Raw genomic sequence first — 27,592 nt, forward strand, 5'->3', positions numbered from 1 at the left:
GGGGAATAACAAGTCACACAAAGCGTACGTTCATCGTTACAAATAACTGTATTAACATACCAATGCAATGCAAACAACGCATCCGCACCATAAAAAAACTGTAAACCAACAAAAAGAACCAGTTAAAAAACTTAGCTCTTTCAACCATCATGCTTTCACACAGCAGCTGAAGCAACTTAATAAGCCTCTCCTGTTCTGCACCCAAAATCAACAATAAAACCAAATAAATACAAATTTTATTGATAACTGGTGTAGTGAATATATTATATATGACGCTGGTACTTACATTTGGAGGTTGATTGTAATCTTTACTGGAAGCAATTGGCTGTGGTGGTGGTGGTGGCGGCTGCGGTGCATCAACTTTGGATTTATTGTTAGAAATAAACTCTTCTTCATTGCCAATGCTAGTTCTTGAAAGCTCTCTTTTGTTTTGTTTCCTCTTTTCTCTAATCTTTGAGAAATCCAAAGAATAGTCTGGTAATGGTCCCTTTTGGTCCCAGTCCCCAAATTGCGGTACCGATAACCAAGGTGCATTTTTCTACACACACAACATTTAAAATTATATACAGATTGCTTCAAGATTCATCCATGTAGATCAAAACTTGTATGAACTGATAAAAACAATCAAGTTTTTTTTTGGTCAAATGGTCATTTTCTAGTGTTATTTTATTTCTTTTTCGGGGTCCCATTTTCATGATAACAATTAAAGGTTATGCAGATATAGCAAGTTATGTATCTATATGGTACAACTATAATTTATTCAATCATATGTATGTACAGCTGGAGATTCAAACTTTGAATATTTCAAACCAAAACCAAATGTCAATTCAATCTATTTAAAAAAGAAGAAAGTGAATTCTAAACGCAATTTATCAAATGAAACCATCATGAGTCATGACAGCCACAAACACCTGATAGCCCCTTCTCCTTCCCCAAAACCGTGAAAACGAAACGAAAAAACACTATTTTCACATTTCAGATACTCTATCAAAATTCATAATTAACCTTAACAAATTCAAACTCTCATTTATCTCAGATTAACCGATTTGCAGGCACCGTAACCAGCCGTGCTTACCGTACTAGAACAAAGCTAACTTAATCAAATTCAAACTCTTATCACTTCAAAAATATCTCATCTAAACAGATTTGCAGAGCACAATAAAACTATGCGTAGTAGAATTTGATATGTGCACTATAACTAATAATAAACCCTAGCTATACAAATATCATGAGTAATCGTTTCTAAAGGAGATCAAAAAACGTATTAATTGAAACAAACGTTAATTAACAAATTCCGAAATAAAAAAAGCACAGAGATTATAATATATACCTCTTCCTTGGAGTTGTCCATGCTTCAATTTCACACAGAGCGTAACGATCTTCAATTCTCGAATAAAACTGCAGATTATATAACCAAAATAACAAACAGAATTGTGAATTATACAGCTTAAAAAAAAGATATATAAGTGTGTGTTTTGAGTGTATGTGTGTGAGAGAGAGAGAAGCATACATACAGCGACAGAAGCACCGCGAAAGAGAGACTTTCGTGTGGTTGGTCTGCACTATGACAATCAAAAGCAGAAGAGAATTATCTTCCTTCGTCATCATCTATATAAATAATAATAATAATAATAATAATAAATACTTTGCTTTTTTTGGTATTCCAATGGGTTTTTAATTGGGCATGCTTGGGTTGTTATTTACGAATTTGCCACACACGCTTTCGACGCTCACTGTTTTCCCGCGGGCCCATTGGTGGTAGGATTCATGTTTATAAAGCAGCCTTACCCAATAAGATAAACATTTATTTATTTATTTTAAGTAATACTTAAGAATATTAGACGGAAATGATCCAACATTTAAGGCTTTGTTCGTTAAAAGTTAGGAATAAATTACTTCTATATACTTGTTTTTGGGTGGGTAGGGGGAAAACACGCTTGTGTCGACCTCACAGGAGTGTCCCCTCTTGTTGGGATTAGGGACACTGGATTTGTAGCAGGCCAGGCAGCATTGAAGGCGGCATCGGGCAAGGTTGCTAAACACGAGAGAGCTTGTTTGGAGAATCAACACGTGTTTATCCCCTTCGCCTTTGACACTTTTGGTTTCTTAGCTCCGGATGCCGTGGACCTTTTGAATAGGGTTCAGAAAGTCGTGTATAGTAACGTATCAGCCCATAAGAATCAAAACTTTGTTTTTAGTCGGATTGGGTTTGCTATCCAAAAGGGGGGTTGCAGCGCAGCTTGTTGCCCGCTTACCTGCCACTTCATTGTAAATCGTTTGGATGTTTCTATGAAATATAAAAGGAGAAATGAGTTCTATATATCAATCGTGCTTTTTCGCGTTCTCGTTTGGTCTCGACTTGACTCGAAGTTGAATTTATATATCTTATGTGTAGAAGAGTTCTTGTTTTTTGAGCTAGGTTTTACTTTAGCTTTTATGTATATCTATCTTAACCTTTTAAATGTCGCATGTCCATAGCATAATCATCTTAACTGGTCTTTCCCACCTTCTCCTATTTTACCCCAAAATTTAGGGGAGTGTTCCCACCGAATCAAAACTCCATGGACAACCCCTACTTCCTCATTTTATTTTTTATCACATTTTGACCTAACAATCCAGGATAAACCAGTGATTGTTCACCGAGTGGTGTGGAAAAATACAACTGCTAGCATCATTAAGAAAAATAGCTTACAAATGTGTGTGGTCTGGCTTACTAGAGTCCTAAATTACTGTAGGATTACATTTTAGTAAGGGAAAGTATTTATATATTTTAAGAGAATTGGAACTTGAGACAGAAAGCTGGCTCAACTATCTTGACCACAAAAAGTTTCCCTTGATATTGACAGGATTTATATGTAAAATAATAACAAAACGATGGACGTTAATATTGTGTGGACCAAATTACCCCCACCCCACAAACATACATACAGTTGAAACCAAACATCAATCAAATAATTCAAGCCCAGAATCCATCTCTTATCTTATAAACAGGCAGACCCAAACAAAAGGACAAACCAGACCAAAGTTAACCAAAACCATTCGTATGCTCGGGCCTGGTTGGTGTTAACTTTTAAAAATCTACTTTTTAAAATGATGGTTGACTTGCTTCAACCGAGCATTCACGATTGTATTAAGTTCACGGTAACGTAAATGAGGCAAAATGTATGTAGTTCACAACATACAAACACAAATAACCAAGTCGCAAATCAAAATATTGAAACATACATAAATCTGTCTAATTTATGATTTCTTTGTCCTAATGTTTTAGACACACATCACCATCCAGTACAAAAACTAAGCTAAAAAACACTCAAAAATGGAGTAGAAGACTTGGTTTTATTTTTAAACTTTCTTTATAATCTGCACAACATCTTCATCTTCAAGCTCATGTTCCTGCCATTCATGAAAATATTAAGAATCGTTATTATCAAGGTGTGACCGGAGTACAGCTTATTTTATAAACGACATGTAAAAAAAAGATTTTTCGCAATCATGTTTACCTTGCCAACTCTTTGTGGCTTGTGTTTTGCGCTAGAACCCCAGACCAGTGCACTGCATAAAAGTATGAAATCAGTGACAAACTTTACTACTAATGGCTATTTAACTTCTTGTTTACGGATTCGGATATATCACTTACTACTTAAATTGCTTAAGCATGTCCTTGTGGATTCTAAAGCAGAAATCCTCAACAGTTTTCTTTTTTGATGAAAGAATTACAGGGTCTTCATAATCTGGATTCATCCCTTTCGGTTTTGTGTAAATACGAGTTAAACTTAAATATTCCCATACCATCTCTAGCAGACCATCAAGATTCCATTCCAAGTGAGCACTGTAACAAATCATATTAATTAATAAAAAAATGGAAATAAACAATAACAAGTATATTTTGAATAAGTACCTAACAGGGCAGTAGTGAGGAAGTTTATCCAAAATTTCAAGCTCTTCAAGTGTGATCTGATCAATTTTGTTGACAACATAGATGCAAGGAGTATATATCCGACTCCCTTCAATAACATCGATGAGATCATCAGCAGTTGCATCAAACCTAAGGGTGACATCAGCATTATGTATCTTGTATTCGCTGCATATTGCCTTCACGGTTTCAAGGTCCAGATGTGTGTTAGCAACTGTTGATGTGAAGTTAATCCCACCCTTTTCCTTTTTCCTGAATGTCAGATTTGGGGGCTCCTTATTTAACCTGCAACCGTACAAAAACAAAAAATGGAACAATTATGATATGTAAGGAATAATAGCTTTAGAAAGAATTAAATTAATTTGTATTATAACAATATTTCTTCAAATTTCTAGAAAACGATTACAATTAAATGGCAGGCAAACGGGCAACAAGCTGCGCCGCACCCCCTTTTGAATAGCAAAGCCAATCCTTCTAAAAACGAAGCTTTGGGACCTAGGAGTTGAAGAGGTTCCGTGTACGACACGCTGAACCCTACTCAAAAAATTTACAGCCTCTGGGGCCATAAAACCAAATGTTATAAAGAATACAGTAGTAAGTTATAAACTTACCTGATGCCAAATCCTTCAAGCTCTTTTTCAATCAGACGTTTGTGAGTTATTGGTTTTATGGCATCCAGCACGATCAAAATGCAGTTGCATGTCCTGGCTGTGCTGATAACCTACACAGCAAGAACAATTAGTATTCAGTTTATAAACTGATTATATTAATCAAAAAAGAAATCCCAACTACTACCAGCATATGTATAACGATAGACCAACACTAAAAAGATAATATTAATCATCCTATCAATTAGGTTTATTTTATTTATGCATATTGATTTTCATTTATAAAGCTTCAAGAATCAGATCAAAGCAGAAAATTGCAAAGGAAACTATGCACTGATTACCTGCCTTCCTCTACCCTTTCCATCCTTAGCACCTTCAATAATACCAGGAAGATCCAATAACTGCCAACAAAAGAGAAAACAATAAATTCTAAAGAAAAATATAAGCCTGAAATAAACCATATAACACTAAACGTTATTTCTTTATATTTTAGAGAAAAACTAAAAGAGATGCTCAAATTCACATCTCCATCCCATTCTCTATTTTATAGATGAGTTTTAGAGATTGTACTTCAATCCTATATATTTAGAGGCTACTATTCACCCTCAATAATATTTTTGTGAGTGTATAAAAAAGACGAAACTAAGAAAATAAGTGATTGTGAGTGTGATAAAGATAGAGATAAAGAATGGGATATGAAAGGTTTTTCAAAAATATATAAAATCTAGAGAAAAATGTGTTTTTTTTGATAAATTATATAGATAGAGATAGAGAAAGGGATGTGAATGCTAACATTTATGCCCATTTAAGGCTGCATTGGTAAAAAAACTTGCAAAATATCCATAGTCTAATCTGGATTTTAGTAAAAGAACAACGGCTAGTGAAAGACACTACAAAACATCCAAGGATGTTTAAGGTTTATGTTAATACACATAATATCTCCTTTCTAAAAGGATTTACGGAACGGAGACAAAAAAAAAGTAAAACAGAAACAGTAGTACCTGAATCTTAGCTCCTCGATATGTAATTACACCAGGAATGCATGTGAGAGTAGTAAACTCATATGAAGCAACCTGAAAACAACATAAAACAGTGAGACTTTCGAATGCCAAATGTAAGTAGAATAATAACCGTATTCTCAACTAAGGGGGTGTTTGTTAAGCATCTGAATGGGATGATTCAGAGAACAAGTCTGATTCGGTCAGATGATAGGGTGTTTGGTTCCCAAAATCATATGCCTGAATGATTCAAAACACCTCTTAACCATTCAGCATCAAATTTTCGCTGAATGATTCAGAGACAAATATACCCTCCTCCCTTTTCTTCACCACCATTCTTCAACACCACCATCGATCTTCACCATCGTAAGACAGAAATTAATCATGGATATAAGTAACAATGGATGTGAAATTTAACCTTTTCTTCTACAACAATCCATTTCTATTGATGTAAGGGATAATGGATGTTAGGCTCTTCATCAAGATCCTATAAATATGAGTGTGCTCACCAAGTGCTCGATGAAATTTCTGAACTGCTTAGAAGTGATAAACAGGCATACGAAATTTAACCTTGAGGTATATATATTGAAATTAGCAAGTCCTTAAGGTTCGGCATTTGTCTCAAAAAGTTATATTTAATTTGGGTAATTTACAGGTTATTTATGTTGGCTTGAAGATAGCTATGGCAAATTGTTGATCGATCACCAGATTCCAGGTATAATAACTGTCTGTCTTTAGGGTTCAGTTTCTGTCCTCCAATTATTTTCAATTTCGGGCATGATTGTTGTTGATATGGTTTACATTAGGTAGTGTATTTTGGTCAAATAGAAACATACCGTAGCCATATGAAAAAAATAGAACGGCAAAGGGTCAAGTGGGTAAACATTCAAAATGGGCGCAAATGGAAACACCATGGGAAGTGGGAACGAGCCAAATGGTTTAAGTTACACAAAGTGTATTTAAAAAATAATCAAACTATTGAAACAAAGTAACAAACTAACAGTGTACTCATCATGCTATCATTTGCTTAAACATATCAAATTTATAACAACAGCAGCTTGTGATTTTAAAAAGATTTGATTTCATCAATTTTTGTCAACATCATCTTGAAAATTGCCATGTTCATTTTGATGCTACCTGTACTCATCATTCTTCAATGTTTTTATCTGTATTATGGAGTCTTTGGTATGATTAAGGTGCTTACAAATGTTTTAAGATAATGTTTGCGACCCAAATAAATGAATTTGAAAAGGAAACGTGCTTCCCATACAAGGCTCGAGGTTGGGCGCGATAACTAAATAAGCTTTGTTTGAGGTTCGGCTCGAGCTCAATATAGCTCGGCTTATTTTGAGTTTTTTTTAGCCCAATAAAATCAACTCTAGCTCGGATAAATGTGTATTCTATATGGTTGAAAAGTTTTCCGAGTCTACTATATTTTACCTTTGATCATGTTAAAGTAATTTGGGTCGTAAGAGTGTCAAAATCCAATGTGAACAGGTGTTGCGAATTGTGATATTTTTTTTTATAAATGGCATTATGTCTATTTGGTCATGTTTAAGATATAACATGTTATGACGCATATTTCGTAGTTGCTTTAAGTAATTAGTGATGGGCCTCATGTGTTATCGAATTATCTGTATTTTTGAACTATCGATTATTAAACAGGTTTTGTTCTTTGTATGGATTACCCTTTATACAAACGAGTCATGCCAAAATTTTCTAAAATATGTTGTTAAGAGCTCTGACTAAACAAATATATTTCATTCAGCATAAAATAGTTAAGAGGGGTAAAATAGTCATTCTGTACATTCATTCAGATGTCTAGCCAAACAACACTTACTGGCTCAGCATTTACTGACTCAGACCCTCTTAATCATTCAGACCTCTTATTGGTTCAGCACTTAATGACTCAGCACTTGCCAAACAGCCCCCAAATCAATTATAAACTTTCAAATTCCAAATGTAAGTAGAATAATAACCGTATTCTCAACTAAATCAATTATATCATAAAGCTAAAAACTTATTAATTTGTAGATTTGCAATTTTGTTAAAACTAACTAACATGTTTTGTACCTCAAGTTTTAGAATGATGTTCTTGATACTTTGGGTGGGCCAACAATAAGATAAGTATATCAATATTTAACATCCAACAATTAAATACGTACCTCTGAAAAAGTGCCAGTCAACTTATTTAAAAGTGTTGATTTCCCAACAGAAGGGAACCCGACAAGACCGACCCTAGCATCACCACTTTTGGTAACATCAAAACCTTCACCAGCACCACCACCTCCCTTTGTTGTAGGTGTGAGAAGCTCTCTTCTCAATTTTGCAAGCTTAGCCTGAAATCACAAATCCACCGATCCATTCAGTTCTGCTTAATATGAACTAAAATTGTACCCAAAAGCAGTCTACTTGAAGTAAGTGAATTATATATGTACCTTCAGTAATCCCAAATGATGTGCAGTTGCTTTATTCTTTTGGGTCTTAGCCATCTACAGGGACAGAAAAGATGATATTCATCCACGTTCAGAAGTTTGAATACCATAAATAATAAACAGTAGCTTCCAAACAAATGCAATAAGATGCTAAAATCCGATTAACTACATAGCTTCTACAATGAAGTCAGTGGATATTTCATAAATACCATATACTCACTCTACTTGTTTTCAAAACAGTTAGACTCGGATGTATTAAGTTGATACTTTAGAATCAAATCAACCAGGCCAAAATTCACTACTAAAAAGATGATACTCCATGGCTTTTTGCCTATGATTTAATCAAGCAGAATGCTGATCTCCTCGAATTACTAGAAAAAGTAATCACCGCATACTATATGAAAGCAGTAAATTTTCTTTTACAAAAAGAACATTAGAAGCAAACAAGGTAAGTAAGTTTTTAGTTAATGTTAGCAGTAAATTATCTCCTAAGCAAATGCTCCATGTAACACCAAATGGTAGATTCATTTTTAAATCACTTGCAGAATTAAGAATTATATAGCTTTTAATAGTCAGACCATATTTTACAAAATAACACCATGAACAAAATATCATCATCATCATCATCATCATCGTACTCAGTATATCCCACCAATAGCAAAGCTATGGTAGGGTCTGAGGAGGGTAAGATGTAGACAGCCTTACCTCTACCCCATAAGGATAGAGAGGCTGCTTCCGGTGAGACCCCCGGCTCGATAGTAGTTTTGCATCAAGCCTTGGACATAAGGCACATAGCACTCAATCATCGGGACACCGGCTGATCGGTGCATGTACCCTTGTCTTTCGGCTATCAACGCCACTACATGATGCCTGATTAACCGTCCGTCACTTTTAACGTTATTTTCACGAGATTAGTAAAATAACGTCAAAATTAGTGCAATTTCACTTTTGCCTACCCGAGGGTTCACACATATATACATCATATGTGCGCACCGCAAGCAGGGCTTTAAATCATTTATAGTTCCACCACCAATGCATAGCACTGAGAGGCTAAGTGGCTAACCATCTAAGTAATTAACTAACTTACAGATGAAGTTTAGCATAGTAATTCAAGAAATTATTCAGTTCTAGTCACCATGTACATTCTAGCAATCATTTACTTGGCCCATTTTAAACATTAATTTCGCTTAACTTTGACCATTTTTAAGCATAAACGCCATTAATGTCACACGCCTTAGCCCAGAAAGGCAGAAACTTTATATTAATATTTGTTGGAATAAGAACTTAATGTAAACGTATTTTGTGGTACTAGACTACTAGTAAAAACTTCTATTATATGTTTATGAAATCAAACGCTCATTTAATATTTGTATAAACTCCAAACCGAGATAAATAAAACCTTAAAACTCAAAACCACTATTACATGTCCAATCACTCCATGGGTCACTTCATATATATTTAGATACTGCAAAAACTAAAACAAGCCATGTTCTTCCTTAATATACAATCTTTTGATTCACTGCAATATGTTGTCCATGCCCTACATGGGACCTTGCACTACTTCTAATGATGAATTACCTCAACACAAAAGCTCTTTATTAACACCATAAGCCCATAAAACCGAACATACGCACCTGACTAACCTCTAATGTTTATTTTTCCAATGGCCAACCTGGATCAACTACAAAGTGAGTACGCTTAGCGAAAGATTAACCTACTTTGGTCAGCCTTAATCAGTTCAGTTGATCTTGAGTACCACGAGCATATACACATTGCCACCTAAGGTTGAAGCTAAACACGCAAGCCACCAAGATGGATGACAAATCTAAAGATGAAATAAACTTTTAAGGTAGTAAGAGAAAACTGTCTCTAACTGCCCCTTCAGTGACATCTTTGAATGTGATCCACTTTTACATAGATGCCTGATTAGTATCTTCCTTTAACACATCTACCTTTTGTGTCTTTTCAATTCAACCGATTTCCATGAAGATGAAATTTCAATTTTCCAACCTCAATGTTTCACCAAGAAACAGTAAATCAAGTTCCCGAACTAGGGAACAAGCAACTTGAAATCTATTGTACGGCCCAAGCTAAAAGAATCAGCTAACAAGCATGGGTTTGTCTGCAGACTATAATATGTCGATTTCTATCACCAATGAAAGACATACAAATGCTAAATTAAAGAAAAATTATAAACCCAATTAGTATGATATCGATATAGCTGAGAACAACGGATGCTCTGACACCACAGATAGTCAAAACTTCCTGAAAACGGTCCTAACACATGCACAAGAGAAAATCTGCAGATTCTGCAACTACACTAGCTAACAGCTTCATACCTATGGCAGTAGTTCTTACAGAACATGTGCACACTTCAAATGCAAAAATGATTTTGATTTTCTTAAAAAAAAACAGCCCGTTTTTATTTAATTTGTAACAGATATCATATAAATTCTATACAGTAATATAATAATAATTTCCCACAAATGTTCAAAATCATATTAATTTAGTAACTACTAAAATTAGCTGATGCACCATCAAAAATCAAAGCATAACTCTTCCCTTTATACCCTTATTATTATGTCCTTGAGATTAAACCTTTTATCCCTCAAGTGTAAACTCGCTTATAAAAAGTCTAATAGAATATTTACACACACAGACTCCCTATTCTCAAAACAAATCATCCAAAATGAGGTTCAACAAGCAAAACAACAGAGTATATATAGAAGAATATAAATTTTGTAGGTTTTTAGCATAAGTGATGTATCTAAGCTAGCTAACCATAGCCGTAATCTCAGACCACATCGAATTAACTTTTATTTCAAATAAGTAGGGTACCTCATCTTCGATGTCTTTGATTTTCTGCATAACCGTCGCCATTGTTCAAGCACAGAGATAGAGATAGCAGCAGCTGTTATTGATTGATTGATTGATTGATTGATTTCAAGTGTTTTGTTTGTATAGTTAAACAAACTGATATGAATATGAAGAAGAGGGTTCTAGAGAAATAAATAAGATGCAGTCAGATGCCCACAAAAACCCTATTTGGTTTAGGGGAAAATCGATGTAACTACATCAAAATGAATTATTATTATTATTATTATTTTATATTTTTTTTTAATGTGGGAGCTAAACAAAATTACACCTTTACCTTTCACTGAACTATGGGTATGCACAAAAGAAAAAGAAATAGCAAACTGAAATTGAAGCATCCAACGAATTAAAAACAAATGGTTCGATTTTGGACTTTAGTAGAAACTGAAATATTGGTTTTAGTTTTGGTTTTGGTTTTGTTTTGTGCATTGTGGATAACTGAAATAACAAACAAAAGGCGAGAAAACCATAATAACCGAACTTTAACCGTTAAACCAAACATACTGATGACTAAATGTTATTAAATTTATGACTTTTTATTTTTAAAACTTTAATGTAAGTACATTTTATTAATGCTTAATATTTGAAGCCCAAACATTCAATATTCTATTAATTTTTAAAAAAACATTGCGCGCAATATCTATATCTTGGGTCAACTTTTTTTGCCCGAGTATGGTTTCTCAGTTCTAAATATTAAGGATTTGGTTTTTGCTAATACTTACACTGCCCCTACTATTGTGCTTGAGTGGAACCACTTGATTCCCGAAAAGGTTGGATTTGTGGTGTGGCGAATGGCTCTAGCTCGATTACCAACTTTTGATGCCTTGGAAAAAAGAAACATTCCCGTCAATTAAAAAATATGTCCGTTTTGTGGCGATAAGGAATCAGTGGAGCATATTTTTATCTCATATGGCCTAGCACAATCTTTGTGGAGTGTGATTTCTCAGTGGTGTAAGGTGTCCCCTTTTTTATTGTTTAGTTTTCGAGACTTGTTTGGGGTTCATGGATTTTTGTCGTTGTCAAGAGGCAAGGCCAAAGTATTTCAAGCTATTTGTCTTATTAAAACTTGATGCTTGTGGGAAAAAAAGAATGCTCTTGTTCACGAGGGGGTTCCAATAACCATTTCTGGTCTAGTCGAGGAAATAAAGATTATGGGATTTCTTTAGATTAAAAATAGGGGGAGATGAGAGACCCCACTTGGAAAAATTAGTGTCGCTTTAATGTATAATTGTTTTTTTGTTTGTTTCATCCAATAGTTGAGGTCTTGCTTGTGTTGGTGGTGTTGATGTATATTTACTCCTAGCATGTTGTTAGCTTATTATGATATATTTTGTTGGTTGTTAAAAAAAGAGGAAAAACAAATCTAAAACAAAATTGAACACAAAAATCATAAACCGAAAACCCAAAAAAACCTTGAAAAAAATCAAAAAACCACAAATTTGGTTTTCGTTTTAACTCGTACCGCACCGCACACGTCCTTAGTTAGAACTCACAAACTAACATTTACAAGCTGCTATAATTTTTTCATGTCTGAATCAATGAGAAATCTCTATGGAATTGTTTTGTGTTTCGGGATCAAATATATATATATATATATATTAGCATGTAAACAATGAGAACCAATTTTCCGGTATTATTAGGTTTATTTTTATAAATGTTTGCTGTTACTTTTTGTTTGTATTTGCTAATTGAGGAGTTATAAGTATTTGTTGATTTATATTTTATTGTTATTATTAGTTTTTTTTTCTTTTGTTAGTTGCTGCTATTATTTTGTTGTTGATTCTGATTCTTTTGTTATTATTATTAGGTTTTTTTTCCTTTGTTATGATAAAACATTGCTTACATAAATTGATATTGTAGTTGATATTGTTTCATACGTTCTCATTTTTATGGATTGATATTATTTTCTATGTTCTTATGTTAAGATTGTTTTGTACATAAACCCTTCCATTATTTTTTATTTCATCAAAATAAACATTAATGAAAAGAAAAAACGTCAAATTTTGTTTTATATGGACATCTATAAGTGTCATTTCATTGAGAAAACGACTTTGAAGGGTCATCTTTTTTATGTCTAAAAATATCTTAATAACAAACAGTAATTAGAAAGTGAGAGCGATGGCGATAATATTTGGAGTATTGAGAAAATCACCTTACTAAATTAACTAAAAACAAAGGCATGAGGTCCAGCTGTATTATATTAAGGTGTAAGAAAATGCCCGTCTCCATAAAATCGAGGGTATAAAGAAACGAATTAGAAAAAAAAAACGTATTATGAATGTCATGCACTTCCGTCAACATATGAAACAACTATAGCATCATCACATGGTTGTAACAATCCACTAAAATAGGTTGGAAGTATAGACGGGTCTGAACCAAATAAATAATGATTTGCAATGATATTTCCCATAAACAAAACTGTAAGCAAATTACAAAGGTATAATCAATACAAAACTATGTAGACAAATAATTAATCTTACATGCATACAAGCTTTTAAAGACAATTACATGATACGCATAGTCGCATACCAACTTTAAAAGAGACCGGATAGGAATTATAATTTCTTACATGCAGTACACAAAAGTACTAGTATAGTAAAGGCTAAAAACTATGCCATTTTCTTATACACCACCTTGTAATTTCTCATCTAAGTATACCGGTCTATCGTTCTAACCAATAAACCGTATTCATGACCTATACATTTTGTCATATACTCGTAATCACCCACTTTGGTGATGATACCCATTGCCCGTCCTCATTATTTTACGTGTGACGGTTTTTGACATTTCAGATATCATCAATCCAATCGTTGATATCGGTTTCATAAAACATCCCATCAACGACTTGGTCAATAAGAGAATCAATAAAGGTATTGCAACGAACCGAAAAGACTCCCCCAACTCTAGTACGAGCACTTGAGAACCATGCAAAAGCTGCAGCAAAACCTATGGCAGCCAAACATGCCCCTGCACCCTCTTCAATACCTTGTAAATCCGTCTTTCGAAATAGTGAGTTACCGGTCACAATTTCCATTGTCACTGTCCCTGCAAATACAATCTATGGCAATAAATCATAGTTAGGAATGCTATAAATCTTAATTGGGCTCATTGCACTATATGTAATGAATATATGTTCTTATCAATTATATATATATATATATATATAGGAGAGGGTTATCCTAAAAATAAGTTGTTTCCTAAGAAGACTAAGAATAAATCATAGCCATTTGATCATATCAATCAATGGTTGAGATTTAAAATTACCAAAAACCGTCATAGTTTCCTAGAATTATTCTTTCACCATATGTTTTAATGCCAAATGTCAAAATTCTATTGGTTCTTACCATTACTAGGAAACAACTTATTTTATTTGAACCCTTTTCTATATATATATATATATATATATATATATATATATATATATATATACTTTTTCTAATTACCCCTTTATGCACTTAGAGAAGTTAGTTTTCAGTTGCATCATGGATATGCTACTACTAGGAGGTCATTTATTGTATGTTCTATTCATATATGTGATCATTAAACACCATAAGGTTTGTAGCCTAAAGTTACCGATTTGTTTATATAGTGGTGTTACTTTCCAAATGGCTGATAATTCTAGTTTCTTGATGGATAAACATACATTTATAAAAGTATAATAAATGTGTTTGTGAGTTAGCCGTTTAAAAAAAATATCATAATTAAATTTTCTTTAAATACAAGAAAAAGAAAACGTTGATATTAAACCACACAAAACATATTACATATTAGGATTAATGTTTTACAGGTTTTTGCTTAATGAAATTTTATATTTTATTCAAAACTAGTGTTTACATCAATACAAAATGCAATCAGGCAACAAGTTGCGTTACTAGTCCTTTTTTGAATAACAAAACTAAGTCGTCTACAAGATTAAACGAGCTTATAATTATTTATATAAAAATTTATTACAATAAGTATATAATTTTATAGTAAACATTAAGTATAAGACTTTGATAAAAATAATTAAATATTATATACCATGTTGTATTTATATATAAAACTGTTATAAATATATACAAATTAATTGCAAGTATATCTATAATATATTTATATAATAACTAAGTTGAAGCTCGAGTTTAAAATTAAATTTACTCACAAGCCAAGCTTAAACTAAAAAAATTATTTACTAGCTCTAGCTCAAACACTACTCGTAAGTCAAGTTCGAGCTTTAATAAATACCAAGTCAACGCAACTAATTCACAACCCATGATAAATCACAAAGTAATACACCAATAAACATCTCACAAAAACTAATTTATTAACGGTGTAAATGAATAATACCATAGCTAGACGACCCGAAATGATTTCAAAGTCTTGGCTCTTTTTTGAACTCTCTATGTACTCCGAAAGCATATCAAAGAATCGCGACATGTCGTTATTATCATCACCATCTATGTCCCGCATCTTCATCACTCCAAAACGATCTGAGCCATATGATCTAAGTGTGCACACCCTTGGTTGCAACATGATCTTCCCACTCTCAGCAGTTATGGCAGCCGTGCTTGTGAGCCTCGCCTTCTGAACCGGGATCGAAGGGATCTGTCTAGCCGAAGTATCATCTTTTTGAATCACTGGTATGTCGGATTTGAGTTGGCTAACAATTGGCCGAGCAGCCAAAGCCATTGAACGTAGAAAATGTGAGGACAAAGATACTGCTACTAGTACTAGTAATCTAATAATATGTTTATATTTTCAGTTTTGACCCTTCTTTTTATGGATATTTAAAGTTTTGAGTCTTTTGTTTCAAAAGTAGATAGACATGATGGCTACGCATTTTTCACACCAGTGGCTTCGAAATATTCAATAAAGCAATGACACTTTTTAAATAGTGCACAATTTAGACACGATACACGAATACATGATACGAATCTATACGATTTTAATAGGTATGGAGTATGGTCTTAACAGGTTTCGTGTACGAAGTAGGTAGACATGAATCGACCTGTTAATTTTTGTGTCTAAACAGGCAGAACGCGTGTTTAACTGTTAAGTACCCGTTAGTACCTGATTAGATTTTTTAATAAATATAAATATAAATACTATAATAAATATTATATACCCTAAATAGTTAACCCTAATTTTTATACCAAACAATTTATCACGGCGCACATCATCCCAATTCAACATCAAGCAGACGACGCACAACCCCTTCTTGATTCTCTCTCTCCGGATCCCCAGTAGTCCGGTGGTTTCCCACTAGGGGTGTTCTTCGGGTTCGTTTTTCGGGTTTCAAGGTTTTAAATCTTAACCCGAAACCCAACCCAAATCTCTCACGGGTTTTTCGGGTTCGGATAATTCGATTCGGGTTTTTTCGGGTTGGGTTAATCGGGTTTCAAGTATCTTAGAAAAAAAAACACAAAACCAAATTTTTTTAAAAACTACAATGCTAAAATTAAATCAACATATTCTTCTTTACTTATAACACAAATAATCAAATAATAAACTAACCTAACTTGATAAAACAATTCAAAATAAGAGTAAAACTAACTCGAACCATAATCGTATTCAATCGGGCGTGTTTGGTTGTTCGATTAAGGTTGTTATTAGTAATAAACGGAAAACATAAATAAATAATAAGCAATCAATCCATAATATTTAGAATGACAACAACCGATTAAAGCCATATTCTGATAACTTTAGTGAAGACTTAGCCTAGTACACATAAAAATATATTTAATTTTAAAACTAAACAGTTTATTCGGGTTGACCCAAATCTTACAAATCAAACCCGAGAACCAACCCGAATTACTTCGGTTCGGGTTCGGGTTAGTCTTTACTCGGGTTCGGGTTCTTTGAGTCGGGTTAGTTCGGGTTCGGGTACGAGTTTTTTCGGGTTGAGTTTCGGATTTCGGGTAAAAGTGACAGCCCTATTTCCCACCATATTTCCCGTAGTCACAGCCCCTTTGATTCTCCGGTCTACCTCTCCACAACTCCAAGTCTCCAATTGTACGACAGTTCGGCCTCCTCGCAGTTGTAGCGGCGCCACCGGCCATCCAATGGTTGACCCCTTCTCAGATTCTCCGATAGGTTCGTGTCTTATCGTGTATATCTGGTATTAATAGGTTTGTGTTCGGGTTTGTGATACAGGTACACGATAAGTTTTCGTGTCATGTAAAAGTATACATGTTTCATGTTCGTATATTATCGTGTACGGGTATACAACATACACAATATGTCAACCCTACTTTTAACTTAATATATACAGTTCAACTAACATATATTGATTTCTCAATAGAGAAATAATTATTATTTCCTCATAACAATTTTATTTTATATGTCGGATACGTTTAGTCTTTCACTTCGTATCAAGAATTGTCACATCTAACTTTATTTTAAGAATCTATCAAAAATAAAAACAAAAAATATATGGAATCGTTATTATATTGATAAATGAAATGATATCTATAATTAAACAAACCGTATTGTACAGTTATAAAGGAAAAGAATCAAAGATGTACATACATCATACATGTTTGATACTTTCATTTTACTTAAAAATTGAAGGGTTATTCGAGCACTACTGGTAAGATGGAGGGCTTAAAGTGTGTTTTAAAAGATGAGCTCATAGGTTAAGCTAGAGTCCACGTCTTTGATGGGAAAGAAGTTGAGATGTGTGGGTCGAAAGATGATAACGTGGAACATTTTATTCTCGGTGACGTTGTTTTCGTTTGGCAGCCACTCTTTTCATGATGTGTTTTGGTATGTCAAATAGATTTTAATTTTTAAGATTTTCTTAAAATTGTCCCTACTAAAATTATTATAGACAAACTTTTAATAAGCTGAGACCATCTCCAACCGATTATTTGATGTGTTTGGTAATGTCAAATAGATTTTCTTTAAATTGCCCCGAAATAAATTAAATACAATTCTTAATAATTCTAAACCATATTCAAATTAGGGTAGCTGGGAGCGGTGCCACTCGCCAATGACTACTCTCCATGTCGGCCCGACCGACTTCTCCCATGCCTTCCTTCACAGATCCGGCTCTATCTCTCTCATTCCTCTTACGTTCTTCGTTCAATCCTGTCCGCAAATACCTTCTCTACCACCTCTGTGTCCCTCTCTCTCGCACAAAGAAGTCTATGGGCTAAAGTAAGGAAGCATGTTGATTTTGGTGAACAATTTTGGCATTTTAAATTGAGGGTAACACCATAACACATAATAGAATACATATGAAGTTATATGATACATATGATTAGATACCACATAAATGTGGGTCATATAATATAAACTTTTACATCATTTATGTGGTATAGATTATGTCACGGCACACATTGCTCACGCCATTTAATTGCAATCAAGTTATACAAGCGTGTATAACAACTCCGATGACATCTTATACAGATCTATATATACATTCTTGATTAAACAATATGTACTTGATTGCACAACCCGTATGTATATGATGGAGTTATTGTTTTCTAAGCAACAGTTGCATATTTTCCCTTTCAGGCCCTCCTTAATTGCATATTTATCCAATCTAAAAATTCAAAGACATATTTTTTCCTCTAAACTTTGTTAATTCACACTTACCTAGTAAAAAAAGGTTACTTGTATATTTCCTAGGGTTGTGCAACGGTTCAGAATCGCGAGAATCGAACCGGAACCGGAACCGAAGATGACTAAAAGTTAGAACCGGAACCGGAACCGGTTATAGTAAACTGGTTCGGTTCCAGAACCGGTAAAGTCGGTTCTCGCTAATCGGTTCTGGCCAGAACCGTTTCTGTTGTATATTTATCAAATATGTCGTGCAAACTTTGCGAATTACAAAACAAGTTTATATAATTGTATGTGTTCTTTCACGATAAAATTAATTTAGATTACAACGTGAACATCCGTTATACTTTTGATTATAACCTAATTGTTTAAGTTAAATAAATCATTAGCAACGATAGATTAAAGGAAGATCATATAATTTTATATTAAATTACTTTGACAGCTTAACTCAAAATTGATCATGGTTGCTTGGTCTTGAACGAAAATAAAGAAGATTTGAATTAGATAATGATTGAATGGATGCGGTTAATAAGTTACTCTATAAAAAGTGGGTATTGGTAAATTTAAATAAAACGTTTTTAATATTTCGGTTCTTCGGTTCCAAGTCAAGAACCGCCGGTTTTACCCGTAACCGAACCGCGAACCGTTTAATGCAAATTCTGAGAACCGAGAACCGTAATGTAAAAAGGTTAGCGGTTCTGAGGCACCGGTTCGGTTCCGGTTCCGCGATTCTGACGAACCGTTTTTTGCTCACCCCTAATATTTCCCCATCCATTATTAAAAGTTTTACAAACTTACCCATTTCTATAAAAAAAAATTGGTTCATATACTTACTATACAATTACTTTTTTCTAAGACTTTAAAATTTTCATATCTACCCATTTTAACTAGTAACGTTGTTGGTGTGTTTTTACTTGTTTCTTGTGTTTTTCTAAGATACATGTTCTTTTGCTCTTTGCTAATTAGTTTTTTTTTGTCAAAATTTTGACGCTTTTACTAAGATAAATATATATTTGCGTTTTTCATATTTACTTTTGTCTATCACAAGTTTTTAGAGTAGCAACAATCATAAAGAATAAAAGTGACAATATGATTCCTAGGGGTGAATCTTATGATTGTTGTTACTAAAGCTCGTGTCATACAAAAAAAAAAAAATGAAAAGCCTAGAAAAAAGTATTTTAGTAAAAACGTCAAAACGAAGAGAAAAACCTAATTAGCAAAATGCAAACAAAACATACTTTTGAAAAAAAGCAAGAAACGAGTAAAAATACGTGAAAAGCTTAATACAGGTAAATACGCAATGTTTAAAGTTTTAGAAAAAAATAGGTGTATAATAAATCAAATTTGATAAAAGTTCTAAATTTTAGTAAATACATATAAATATGCAATTGAATTTGTCATTAAGAAGATTTGAAGAATGAAATATGTCGTTTAATTTTTACTTTTTTAGGCTAGCTAAATATACAATTAATACGAAACTATTTTTTGTATTGATCGTTGTGTAGGTGAACATACTTTAAAATAGTTTTTTCTTTCACTAATTGCTATGGAGAAACATAAAGAGGTGCTTGTCATGGAGCGCTATGATTGGAGTAATAATTGTATTATTTGGATGGAGAAGAAAGCTCATCTCGGCTCAAATGTAGTGAAATAAAAAAGTGTGTGAATCTTACCTCGTATGTGGCAATAGTTTTTAGTTCAGATAGTTGGTTATGACAAGGTTCAGACAGCAAATGTTTTGATTTTCTTGTGAGATATTTAGGGGTGTTTGAGATTCTTTATTTTAGATCATTTTATTACGTTAATAAGTTATAAAAGTGTAATTTATGAAACTTTTCCTCTCACAATATAAGCAATCTCAAACATCTTATTACTTTTCAAAAAGTTTATAAGTTATAACTTGATGAAAATAAACAATCCCAAACTTAAAATGGGATATTGAAGTTCTGTTCATTAGGCTGAACGTAATGGGCGAAGAAAAGGGACGACAATGGGCGATGTTGAGCGCAAACACCGCCCCCCTGCCCGATTTATGGGGCGATAGGGGGGGGGGCTAATTCTAGCCGGCATATATTATTATTATATTCAAAAGATACCGTTGGGATTGGAACGATCATATTTTAAAAAAATAATTAAAACAATATATATACACATACCTCTTCTTCTCCAACCTCATATCCATTTCATACACTGTGTGACATTTGTCATTTTCAGGTCAACTTGTATTTGTGTTTATTATGAAAACCGACCTGTTTTGTATCACGAACCTTTCAATAATATAAAAATGATGAATTTTATGTTAAAAATTTGTTTTATGGTTGTCGGATCTCAACAAATATCTTTTACAACCCTTAAAATGCCCCTAAAACTCTCAAAACAAGCTTCAGGGAGTAAAACTGCCAATTTGAAAAAAATCAGATTTTCCCCCGCGACACTTAGCGCCGCGTTAAGTGGCAAGGGCGGAGCCCTTAGCATCGCGCTAAGGAGCTTTGCAACAGCAACAACGTTTTTTTTGTTGTTTTGTGCATTGTTTGTCCTTTTAAACATAACCAAATGCATGTAAACCTTAAAAGCAACCTTATGACTAACCCTTTACTCTTTCCTTATTTAAACAAGGCAAACACATTCATTTTAATTGCTCTTTCTTCTCCAAACTCTCTCTAAGATTCAAGTGTTCATCTTCAACTTCTTGTTAGTTTGACTACTCAAGGTCAAGCTAATGCTAACCTTGTTTATAACTAATTTTTGTTACTTAAAGCTTGATATTATAACTTGTTTAAAACATACTCCACTTGTTTCCTTGGCTTTCCCTTTTCCGGGCATGTCGGTTTACGTGTATGCTAGGCAAGGCTTCATGAAGGACTATTATAGTCATTGATAAACACTTTTATTTATGTTTTAATTTTGTTAATGCTCATTAATATTGTTTAGTCCTTACTTTTAGTTTCCAAATCATTTTTAATAGTTCAATTGTATTGGGTATGTGGCCACCATTCTCGATTTTGTCCCGAGTCAAGAGTCAAACCAAAACCAAACTTTTGTTTTAATACATTATTGTTAACATATTGTATGTAAGACTTGAGTATTATTATTTTTAAGTTTATTTAGACTATCGATTCTGGACGAATTCGCGTCAGGTTACGGCCATAGCGCACATATATTTTTTGGTCACAGTTTTTTTATATGTAAATATGTTGTATTTTGAGTGCGGACTAATTAACTTATTGTTTTAATTTCGGTGTCGTAACCTGATACCAACCGAACTCGTGTCGGTTCACCACCACAACACATGGTTTTCTTCTATGTACGATTTAATACTTCAACATCGATTCCAACTGAATTCGCGTTTGCAACGCAACGCACATGTTTTTTTTATCACTTTTTTATGTCCCTCGATTCTATAATCAATGAATTCGTATCAGGTTGCAATTCCAACGCGCATGTTTTTCTTGTTCACCACATTGTTTTTATATTTTAAAAATGTTACGTTGTTGTATTTTTGTGTAGACGAATTGGTGGTTTGCTTTATTTTTGACGCCGTACCCAGATGCCAACCGAAGTGTCATCATTCGTAACCGCACCTCGGGTTTATTACTGGTTTCCTAACTCAACATCGATCGAATTCACCTCGACTCGTAGACGCAATGCACGATTTAGTAAGTTATACGAGTACGACTGTAGCGCGTCAAGAATCTTACTAGTTTGATACAAATATTAAATTTGTTCAAAAATAAATATTTTTGTTTTAACATTCCATCGATCTTGAACCTTTTCACCAAAATACCCTTTCGCCTACATTAATTGCCGCCGATCAACTTCCGCCGCCGTTCAATCAGGTCAGCTAGTCTAGTAAGCTCATCAATAGAACTAAATTGAAACTTAGCTAATTTAATTTCATATTGTATTCATACATTCAAACTTAAAACTCGTTTTAACCCTAGCTAGGATACTTACTAATCTACTTGTAGTTGTTTTTAATTTACAGTCATGGCGGAGGAAGCAGTGTTAGGGTTCCTGGAGAAGAATGATGAGATAAAAGACTCAGGCGTGTTCGCCACGGAGAAAGGTTTCGGTCACGATGAGATATTCAATGTCATTAAGAGCCTCAACGGCTTTGAATTTGTTGTTGCTCAGGTTATTAACACCATTCTCATTGTTATTATTATTAAGTTTATACATATATTTAGCTATAGAAATGAATTGTTTATGCTACATTTGATGACATTATAGAAGCTTGCTTTATTAATGCGTATTCTTTCTGGAGCATTTTGACAATAGAATTTGCTATTGGATAAGTGAATAAATTGCTTTATAATTAACTTATACCAGCCAGCCATTGCTATGCTTTGGTCTTTGAAGCATAAGTATTAAGTAATAATGGGTACTATAAATTAATGGTATTCTACTCTAATATAACAATTTACTATTTTCCAAAAAAGAAGATGCAGGAATAAAACAAGCTTTGTCTAATGTTTCTGAATGTGTTGTATAACCTGAATGCATATTTAACATAAAAAATTTACATTGTAGCCTAGATTTGCATAGGTTTCTTTCCAGTTCATTTCTATAGCTAAGATGTGCGTAGGTTTCTTTCCACAAATTAAGCACATGGAAAAACTAGATTGCAGTAAGATGTGGTGTAACATATAATAATGAGAAATTAATATGATGATAAATATCAAGTATTTTGATTAATATGGGAGAAAAATGATATAACTGACTAACTGAAATGATTATGTAAATACAAGATTGTTGTCGATAATACTATTGTTAGATGAAAATATCGTAAAAACATGTGACATTTTCTTTTTGGCCCAGTAGTACTAAAATATTTGATAGGTTTAGATTGTAGAGATGTTTGTAGTTTTCTATATGGAAACACTTGCAAGCGTTTCAATTTTTGTTTTGTGTTTTGCATATAGGATATTAAAAAGGAGAGATGGCAACTAACTGATGAAGGCAAAACTTATGCTGCTAATGGATCACCAGAATTCCAACTATTCATGGCGGTCCCACCAGAGGGTATCACACGGGAAGCACTGCAGGTAGATAAAAATCCAATCTTATAAACACAAGATGGATTATTGAAACTCAGTTTATTTTCATCACTTTACTTCTTAATTTAATTTCATGAGATCTTTCAAATGCAGAAAAAGTTGGGAGACTCGGTTTTTAAAATAGGTTGCCAACAAGCGATAAAAAGTAAATGGGTGGAGATGGGGAAGTCACAAGTCTCTAGAAAGGTAAAGTGGAGTACAATTTTTACATTTGAAGTTATTTGTTATTTGTTTTTTTATCAATATCATTCAAACAAATCTTTCCTTATTTATGATTTGATGTAGGTTCCACATGTTAATGACAATGTGAAAGATTTGCTTGTAAAGATAAATAATGGAGAGGTGATGCATTTATCAAGCTCTTCACTTTATTTTGATTTTTGACTCATTATTATACTTTCATATGCTTGACAACTGTGAAATTATTTCAGGCTCTCAACCAAGAGGATATTAATGCTTTGAAGCGAAGAAAACTTATTTCTTCTCAGTAATGTTTCTTCTTGATATCTTTTTTTTTATGCTTTTGGTTATACAATGAAGATAAGTTTTGTACAATTGTTCATGATTTTTATTTTATATGTTTTTTGTTCATGATTTTATGCTTATATTCTTTTTACAGAGTATGGACGGGCTACTCTGTTAAAAAGGGTCCCAAATATGCCCCGACAAGAAAGAAGCCTGCAACTGATTTAACCCGAGAAAATCTGCAAAGTTATTATGCCTAATATTACTGGATGCTCTTATCATTATGCTTGAAAACTTGTACCTGCATTTTTTTTTTTGTTTTGATTATCAAGTGGCGAGTGGAAGGAATTGAAGTTTAAAGGGTATAATTTTTCTGCAAAAGGTTTCCCCACTGAAGGCGGTTATCTCCATCCCTTACTTAAGGCAAGAACACAATTAAACCCTAATGCTAATAATATGATATGTATTTAACACTATGATTAAGATATGTTGTCTTTCAAAAAGATTGCATAGATGATGCTATTACGTTATTTCAGGTTAGGCGACAAATGCAGATGATTTTTCTTCAAATGGGGTATGTCAAATTGTCAACTAAAACATTTCGTATGGCATTGGTTTAAATGTTTAATGGACGATAGCTTGTATAATGTATACCTGTTTGTTCGATTGTAGATTTGAGGAGATGCCTACAAATAATTATGTTGAAAGCAGGTGACTATTATTATATATATATATATTTTTTAATAGTTATTGTTATATTTGCAACTAATATGTTTTTCTTGGCTAAAAAATTTGTATATTTTTAATACAGCTTTTGGAATTTCGATGCACTTTTCCAACCACAACAACACCCTGCCCGTGATTCACACGACACGTTCTTTTTAAGAGGTAGACCCAAACTTTAGCCTTTTGTGTTGTTTATAAATTTACAATAATGGGTAACATGGTAACAATATCATATGTAGAACCTTCTACCACAAGGATGCTTCCGGAAGATTATGTTGAGAGGGTGAAGCAGATTCATGAGTCTGGAGGTCACGGGTCAAGAGGGTATGCCGTCATAAGAATGTTTTAATATTATACTTTCACTTTGTACATCTTTTGTAACAATTATACAACATTTGTTTTGTAGGTATGGATATGATTGGAAAAGAGAGGAAGCAAATAAAAACTTATTAAGAACTCATACAACTGCAGTTTCTTCAAGGATGCTATATGTGCTTGCAAAGGTTTTATTATCCATTAACCTTTCATGCGTCTTTATAATGTTAATCAAATCAAATGCTAATCTGTTAAACTTTGCAGAAACCTTTTGAAGCCAAAAAGTACTATAGTATCGACCGGGTTTTCAGAAATGAGGCTGTTGATCGGACCCACCTGGCTGAATTTCATCAAATAGAGGGTATCTTTGTTTTGGTTTTTTATATATCTGCTACTAATGAAAAAAAATATAATTTTTTGTTAATACAGGCAAAAACATTTATTTTTTATTCTATTTATGGGTTCAGGGTTAATTTGTGACCGTGGATTAAGTCTCGGGGACTTACAAGGCGTGCTGCATGATTTTTTTTCTCGTTTGGGTAAGTATTAACCTTCTTTTGTTAAGGACAACGCTGTAATTTTGCTACAAGTAATATGAATAAAAGCTACAAGTATATTTGTCTAATGCCATATTTTGTTCCAGGAATGTCCAATTTGCGTTTCAAACCCGCTTACAATCCGTACACCGAGCCGAGCATGGAAATATTCGGGTACAATTTCATTATTCTAATTAGCAACCGTAATATGTATACAATAAATGTAATGTTTAAATCTGACGTGGCAGTTATCACGAAGGCTTAAAGAAATGGGTTGAGGTAGGAAATTCTGGCATGTTTAGACCTGAAATGTTACTTCCTATGGGACTGCCCGAGGATGTTTCCGTTATTGCCTGGGGTCTTTCCCTTGAACGGTACGTGCAACAAGACAATATTTTTTATGGTTTAATAATATCACAAACACTTTATTATTACTATAATAATCTGAGATTTTTTATATATCCGTTTGGTATACACCAGGCCAACTATGATACTTTATGGCTACAATAACATCAGAGATCTCTTTGGTCACAAGGTATATATACGCGATTGCATTAATCCATTTTAAATCATGCAAACACACTTCACAAAGTTTTAAACATTGTTATTTTTGCAGGTGGACCTCGGCCTCATTAAGAAGAACCCGATATGTCGTATTGGTCTATAACACTTAAGATCGGGATGAATGTTTTGGTTAATATATGTTCTTGTGGACTCTTGATTTTTGTTGGCATAGAATACATGACCAAATAAGTTGTTGAAGACAGTACTGGATTCATAGTCTAGATTCCTCTAATTACAATTTGAATTCTGTTTTGATCACTTAATAATAAAGTAGAAGTAGACGTTTCCGTCCTTTCAATCATAGTCGGCTGTTTTGTTGAAGATTTTTAGATTAAAGTAATCCAAGGGTTGAGATATTCTTGTTATGCATTCGTGAATCCTATTGGCAAGAATAACATAGGGGCATGTGTGGTACAAGGTATGTCGTATGTGCGCACTAACTTTAAAAAAATCAGATTATCAACACAATATAAATCTTTAAAAAAAGATTCCTAGATATTTTTTTATGTGTTGTGTGCAAATGGATATCAATTTCCTTGGGTGCGGGTTTTTAGAACGCCATCTTTCTCACCAGAACCGTGATTAATCCATGACTAAGAAAGCGGTAATTAAAATCTATTATTGCACTAAAACTGGCCAACCGTACGTACAAGTGAAGAACTTGATCATGTATGCCATGGTTATTTAAATAAGAGCAAAATTTTTATCACCTCTTTTAATATCAAGCCAGTGAGCATGACATTCAACATTTTTAAACATGTTCATCCAGTTTAAATATAAAAGATCATCAAAGTACAGAGCATTGTTTAAGTGATACATTTATAAGTGAGAATAAAGCAGTGTGTTAAAAGGTTTTTGAAAAATTAGATGGGAATGAATGTGAGGTAGTAACTTAGAAAGATGGAAAACTTGTAAATGAAACACAAAGGATAAACTCCAATGACATGCTCTGCATGAAAATTGTAAATACATTACCATCAACTTACACCGCATGACTTTCAAATTATCTTTGCATCTTCAAAGGAGGACACCTGTGAGTTTGCAATAGATGAAAGTATAGAATTCAATCCGGCTATCTCATATGGCAAGGTTCATCTTACGTTGTCGTGTGGCGGAACAAAGTAAGGGAATAAGCTTGGATCCAACAAATTAAGATGGTGAAAAATCGAGTCACTACAGATGTACACGTCGTCGCTTATATGGAATGGAATGTGAGAAATAAACTCAGTCCTGCTATCTCAGATGACTGGACACCTTAAATCCATTTAATCCCTTGTTAAGGATTTAGAAACCAACATTTCTAATAAACTTACTACTTAAAAAAATCCATTCTTCAAATCTTGGTGAAATCACGATTATAAAGTTTGTCAAGGGAATGATTGTGATTTTTCCCACCCTAGCACCAACAACTTTGATGTAACCTTACAACCTTTAACACTCAAGTGCGCTTTGTAGTCACAAACAGTAAAAATACTTTGACGAACGTACATTGAACTTTCACACATAGTGTCGAATTTTCGTTTACTTGTGGTTTACCAGGTTTGTTAAAACGGAGATGTTTG

The 27,592-nt window shown here is 33.5% G+C and overlaps 4 protein-coding genes across 5 annotated transcripts; 1 reads left to right on the plus strand and 3 right to left on the minus strand.

The window, feature by feature from the left end:
* Positions 1-13: 13 nt before the first annotated feature.
* On the minus strand, positions 14-1,634 carry LOC143552525 (uncharacterized). Of its 2 annotated transcripts, none has more exons than XM_077042722.1 (4): positions 1,515-1,634; positions 1,331-1,398; positions 287-538; positions 14-195 (listed from the first exon to the last, which is right to left on the minus strand). In XM_077042722.1, the coding sequence occupies exons 2-4, from the start codon at positions 1,349-1,351 to the stop codon at positions 148-150; spliced, it is 321 nt and encodes a 106-aa protein (XP_076898837.1). In that variant the 5' UTR covers positions 1,352-1,398; positions 1,515-1,634; the 3' UTR covers positions 14-147. The 2 variants fall into 2 exon arrangements, with proteins under 2 accessions (XP_076898837.1, XP_076898838.1); XM_077042723.1 differs by having other exon boundaries at positions 1,511-1,626.
* A 1,517-nt stretch (positions 1,635-3,151) lies between these two features.
* Positions 3,152-10,969, minus strand: LOC143552526 (developmentally-regulated G-protein 3). The gene is made up of 10 exons (XM_077042724.1): positions 10,793-10,969; positions 7,958-8,011; positions 7,685-7,858; positions 5,523-5,594; positions 4,863-4,922; positions 4,525-4,634; positions 3,899-4,198; positions 3,638-3,829; positions 3,501-3,552; positions 3,152-3,393 (listed from the first exon to the last, which is right to left on the minus strand). Exons 1-10 carry the CDS (start codon positions 10,832-10,834, stop codon positions 3,343-3,345), a joined length of 1,107 nt encoding a protein of 368 aa, XP_076898839.1. The 5' UTR covers positions 10,835-10,969; the 3' UTR covers positions 3,152-3,342.
* Positions 10,970-13,576: 2,607 nt separating this feature from the next.
* LOC143552527 (stress enhanced protein 2, chloroplastic-like) lies at positions 13,577-15,523 on the minus strand. The gene is made up of 2 exons (XM_077042725.1): positions 15,152-15,523; positions 13,577-13,886 (listed from the first exon to the last, which is right to left on the minus strand). The coding sequence occupies exons 1-2, from the start codon at positions 15,491-15,493 to the stop codon at positions 13,617-13,619; spliced, it is 612 nt and encodes a 203-aa protein (XP_076898840.1). The 5' UTR covers positions 15,494-15,523; the 3' UTR covers positions 13,577-13,616.
* A 6,594-nt stretch (positions 15,524-22,117) lies between these two features.
* Positions 22,118-26,285, plus strand: LOC143552528 (phenylalanine--tRNA ligase alpha subunit, cytoplasmic-like). Its single transcript, XM_077042726.1, has 19 exons — positions 22,118-22,203; positions 22,353-22,501; positions 23,290-23,412; positions 23,518-23,610; positions 23,710-23,766; positions 23,856-23,911; positions 24,044-24,133; positions 24,219-24,312; positions 24,426-24,463; positions 24,562-24,600; positions 24,701-24,777; positions 24,855-24,939; positions 25,022-25,118; positions 25,195-25,291; positions 25,398-25,469; positions 25,574-25,640; positions 25,715-25,840; positions 25,947-26,001; positions 26,083-26,285. Exons 2-19 carry the CDS (start codon positions 22,355-22,357, stop codon positions 26,131-26,133), a joined length of 1,464 nt encoding a protein of 487 aa, XP_076898841.1. The 5' UTR covers positions 22,118-22,203; positions 22,353-22,354; the 3' UTR covers positions 26,134-26,285.
* The last annotated feature ends 1,307 nt before the right edge of the window (positions 26,286-27,592 follow it).

The sequence above is a fragment of the Bidens hawaiensis genome, unplaced genomic scaffold (assembly GCF_021521415.1).
Source record: "Bidens hawaiensis isolate Kalapana, Puna unplaced genomic scaffold, B.hawaiensis_p1.1 tig00016943_1, whole genome shotgun sequence".
Lineage (NCBI taxonomy): Eukaryota > Viridiplantae > Streptophyta > Magnoliopsida > Asterales > Asteraceae > Bidens > Bidens hawaiensis.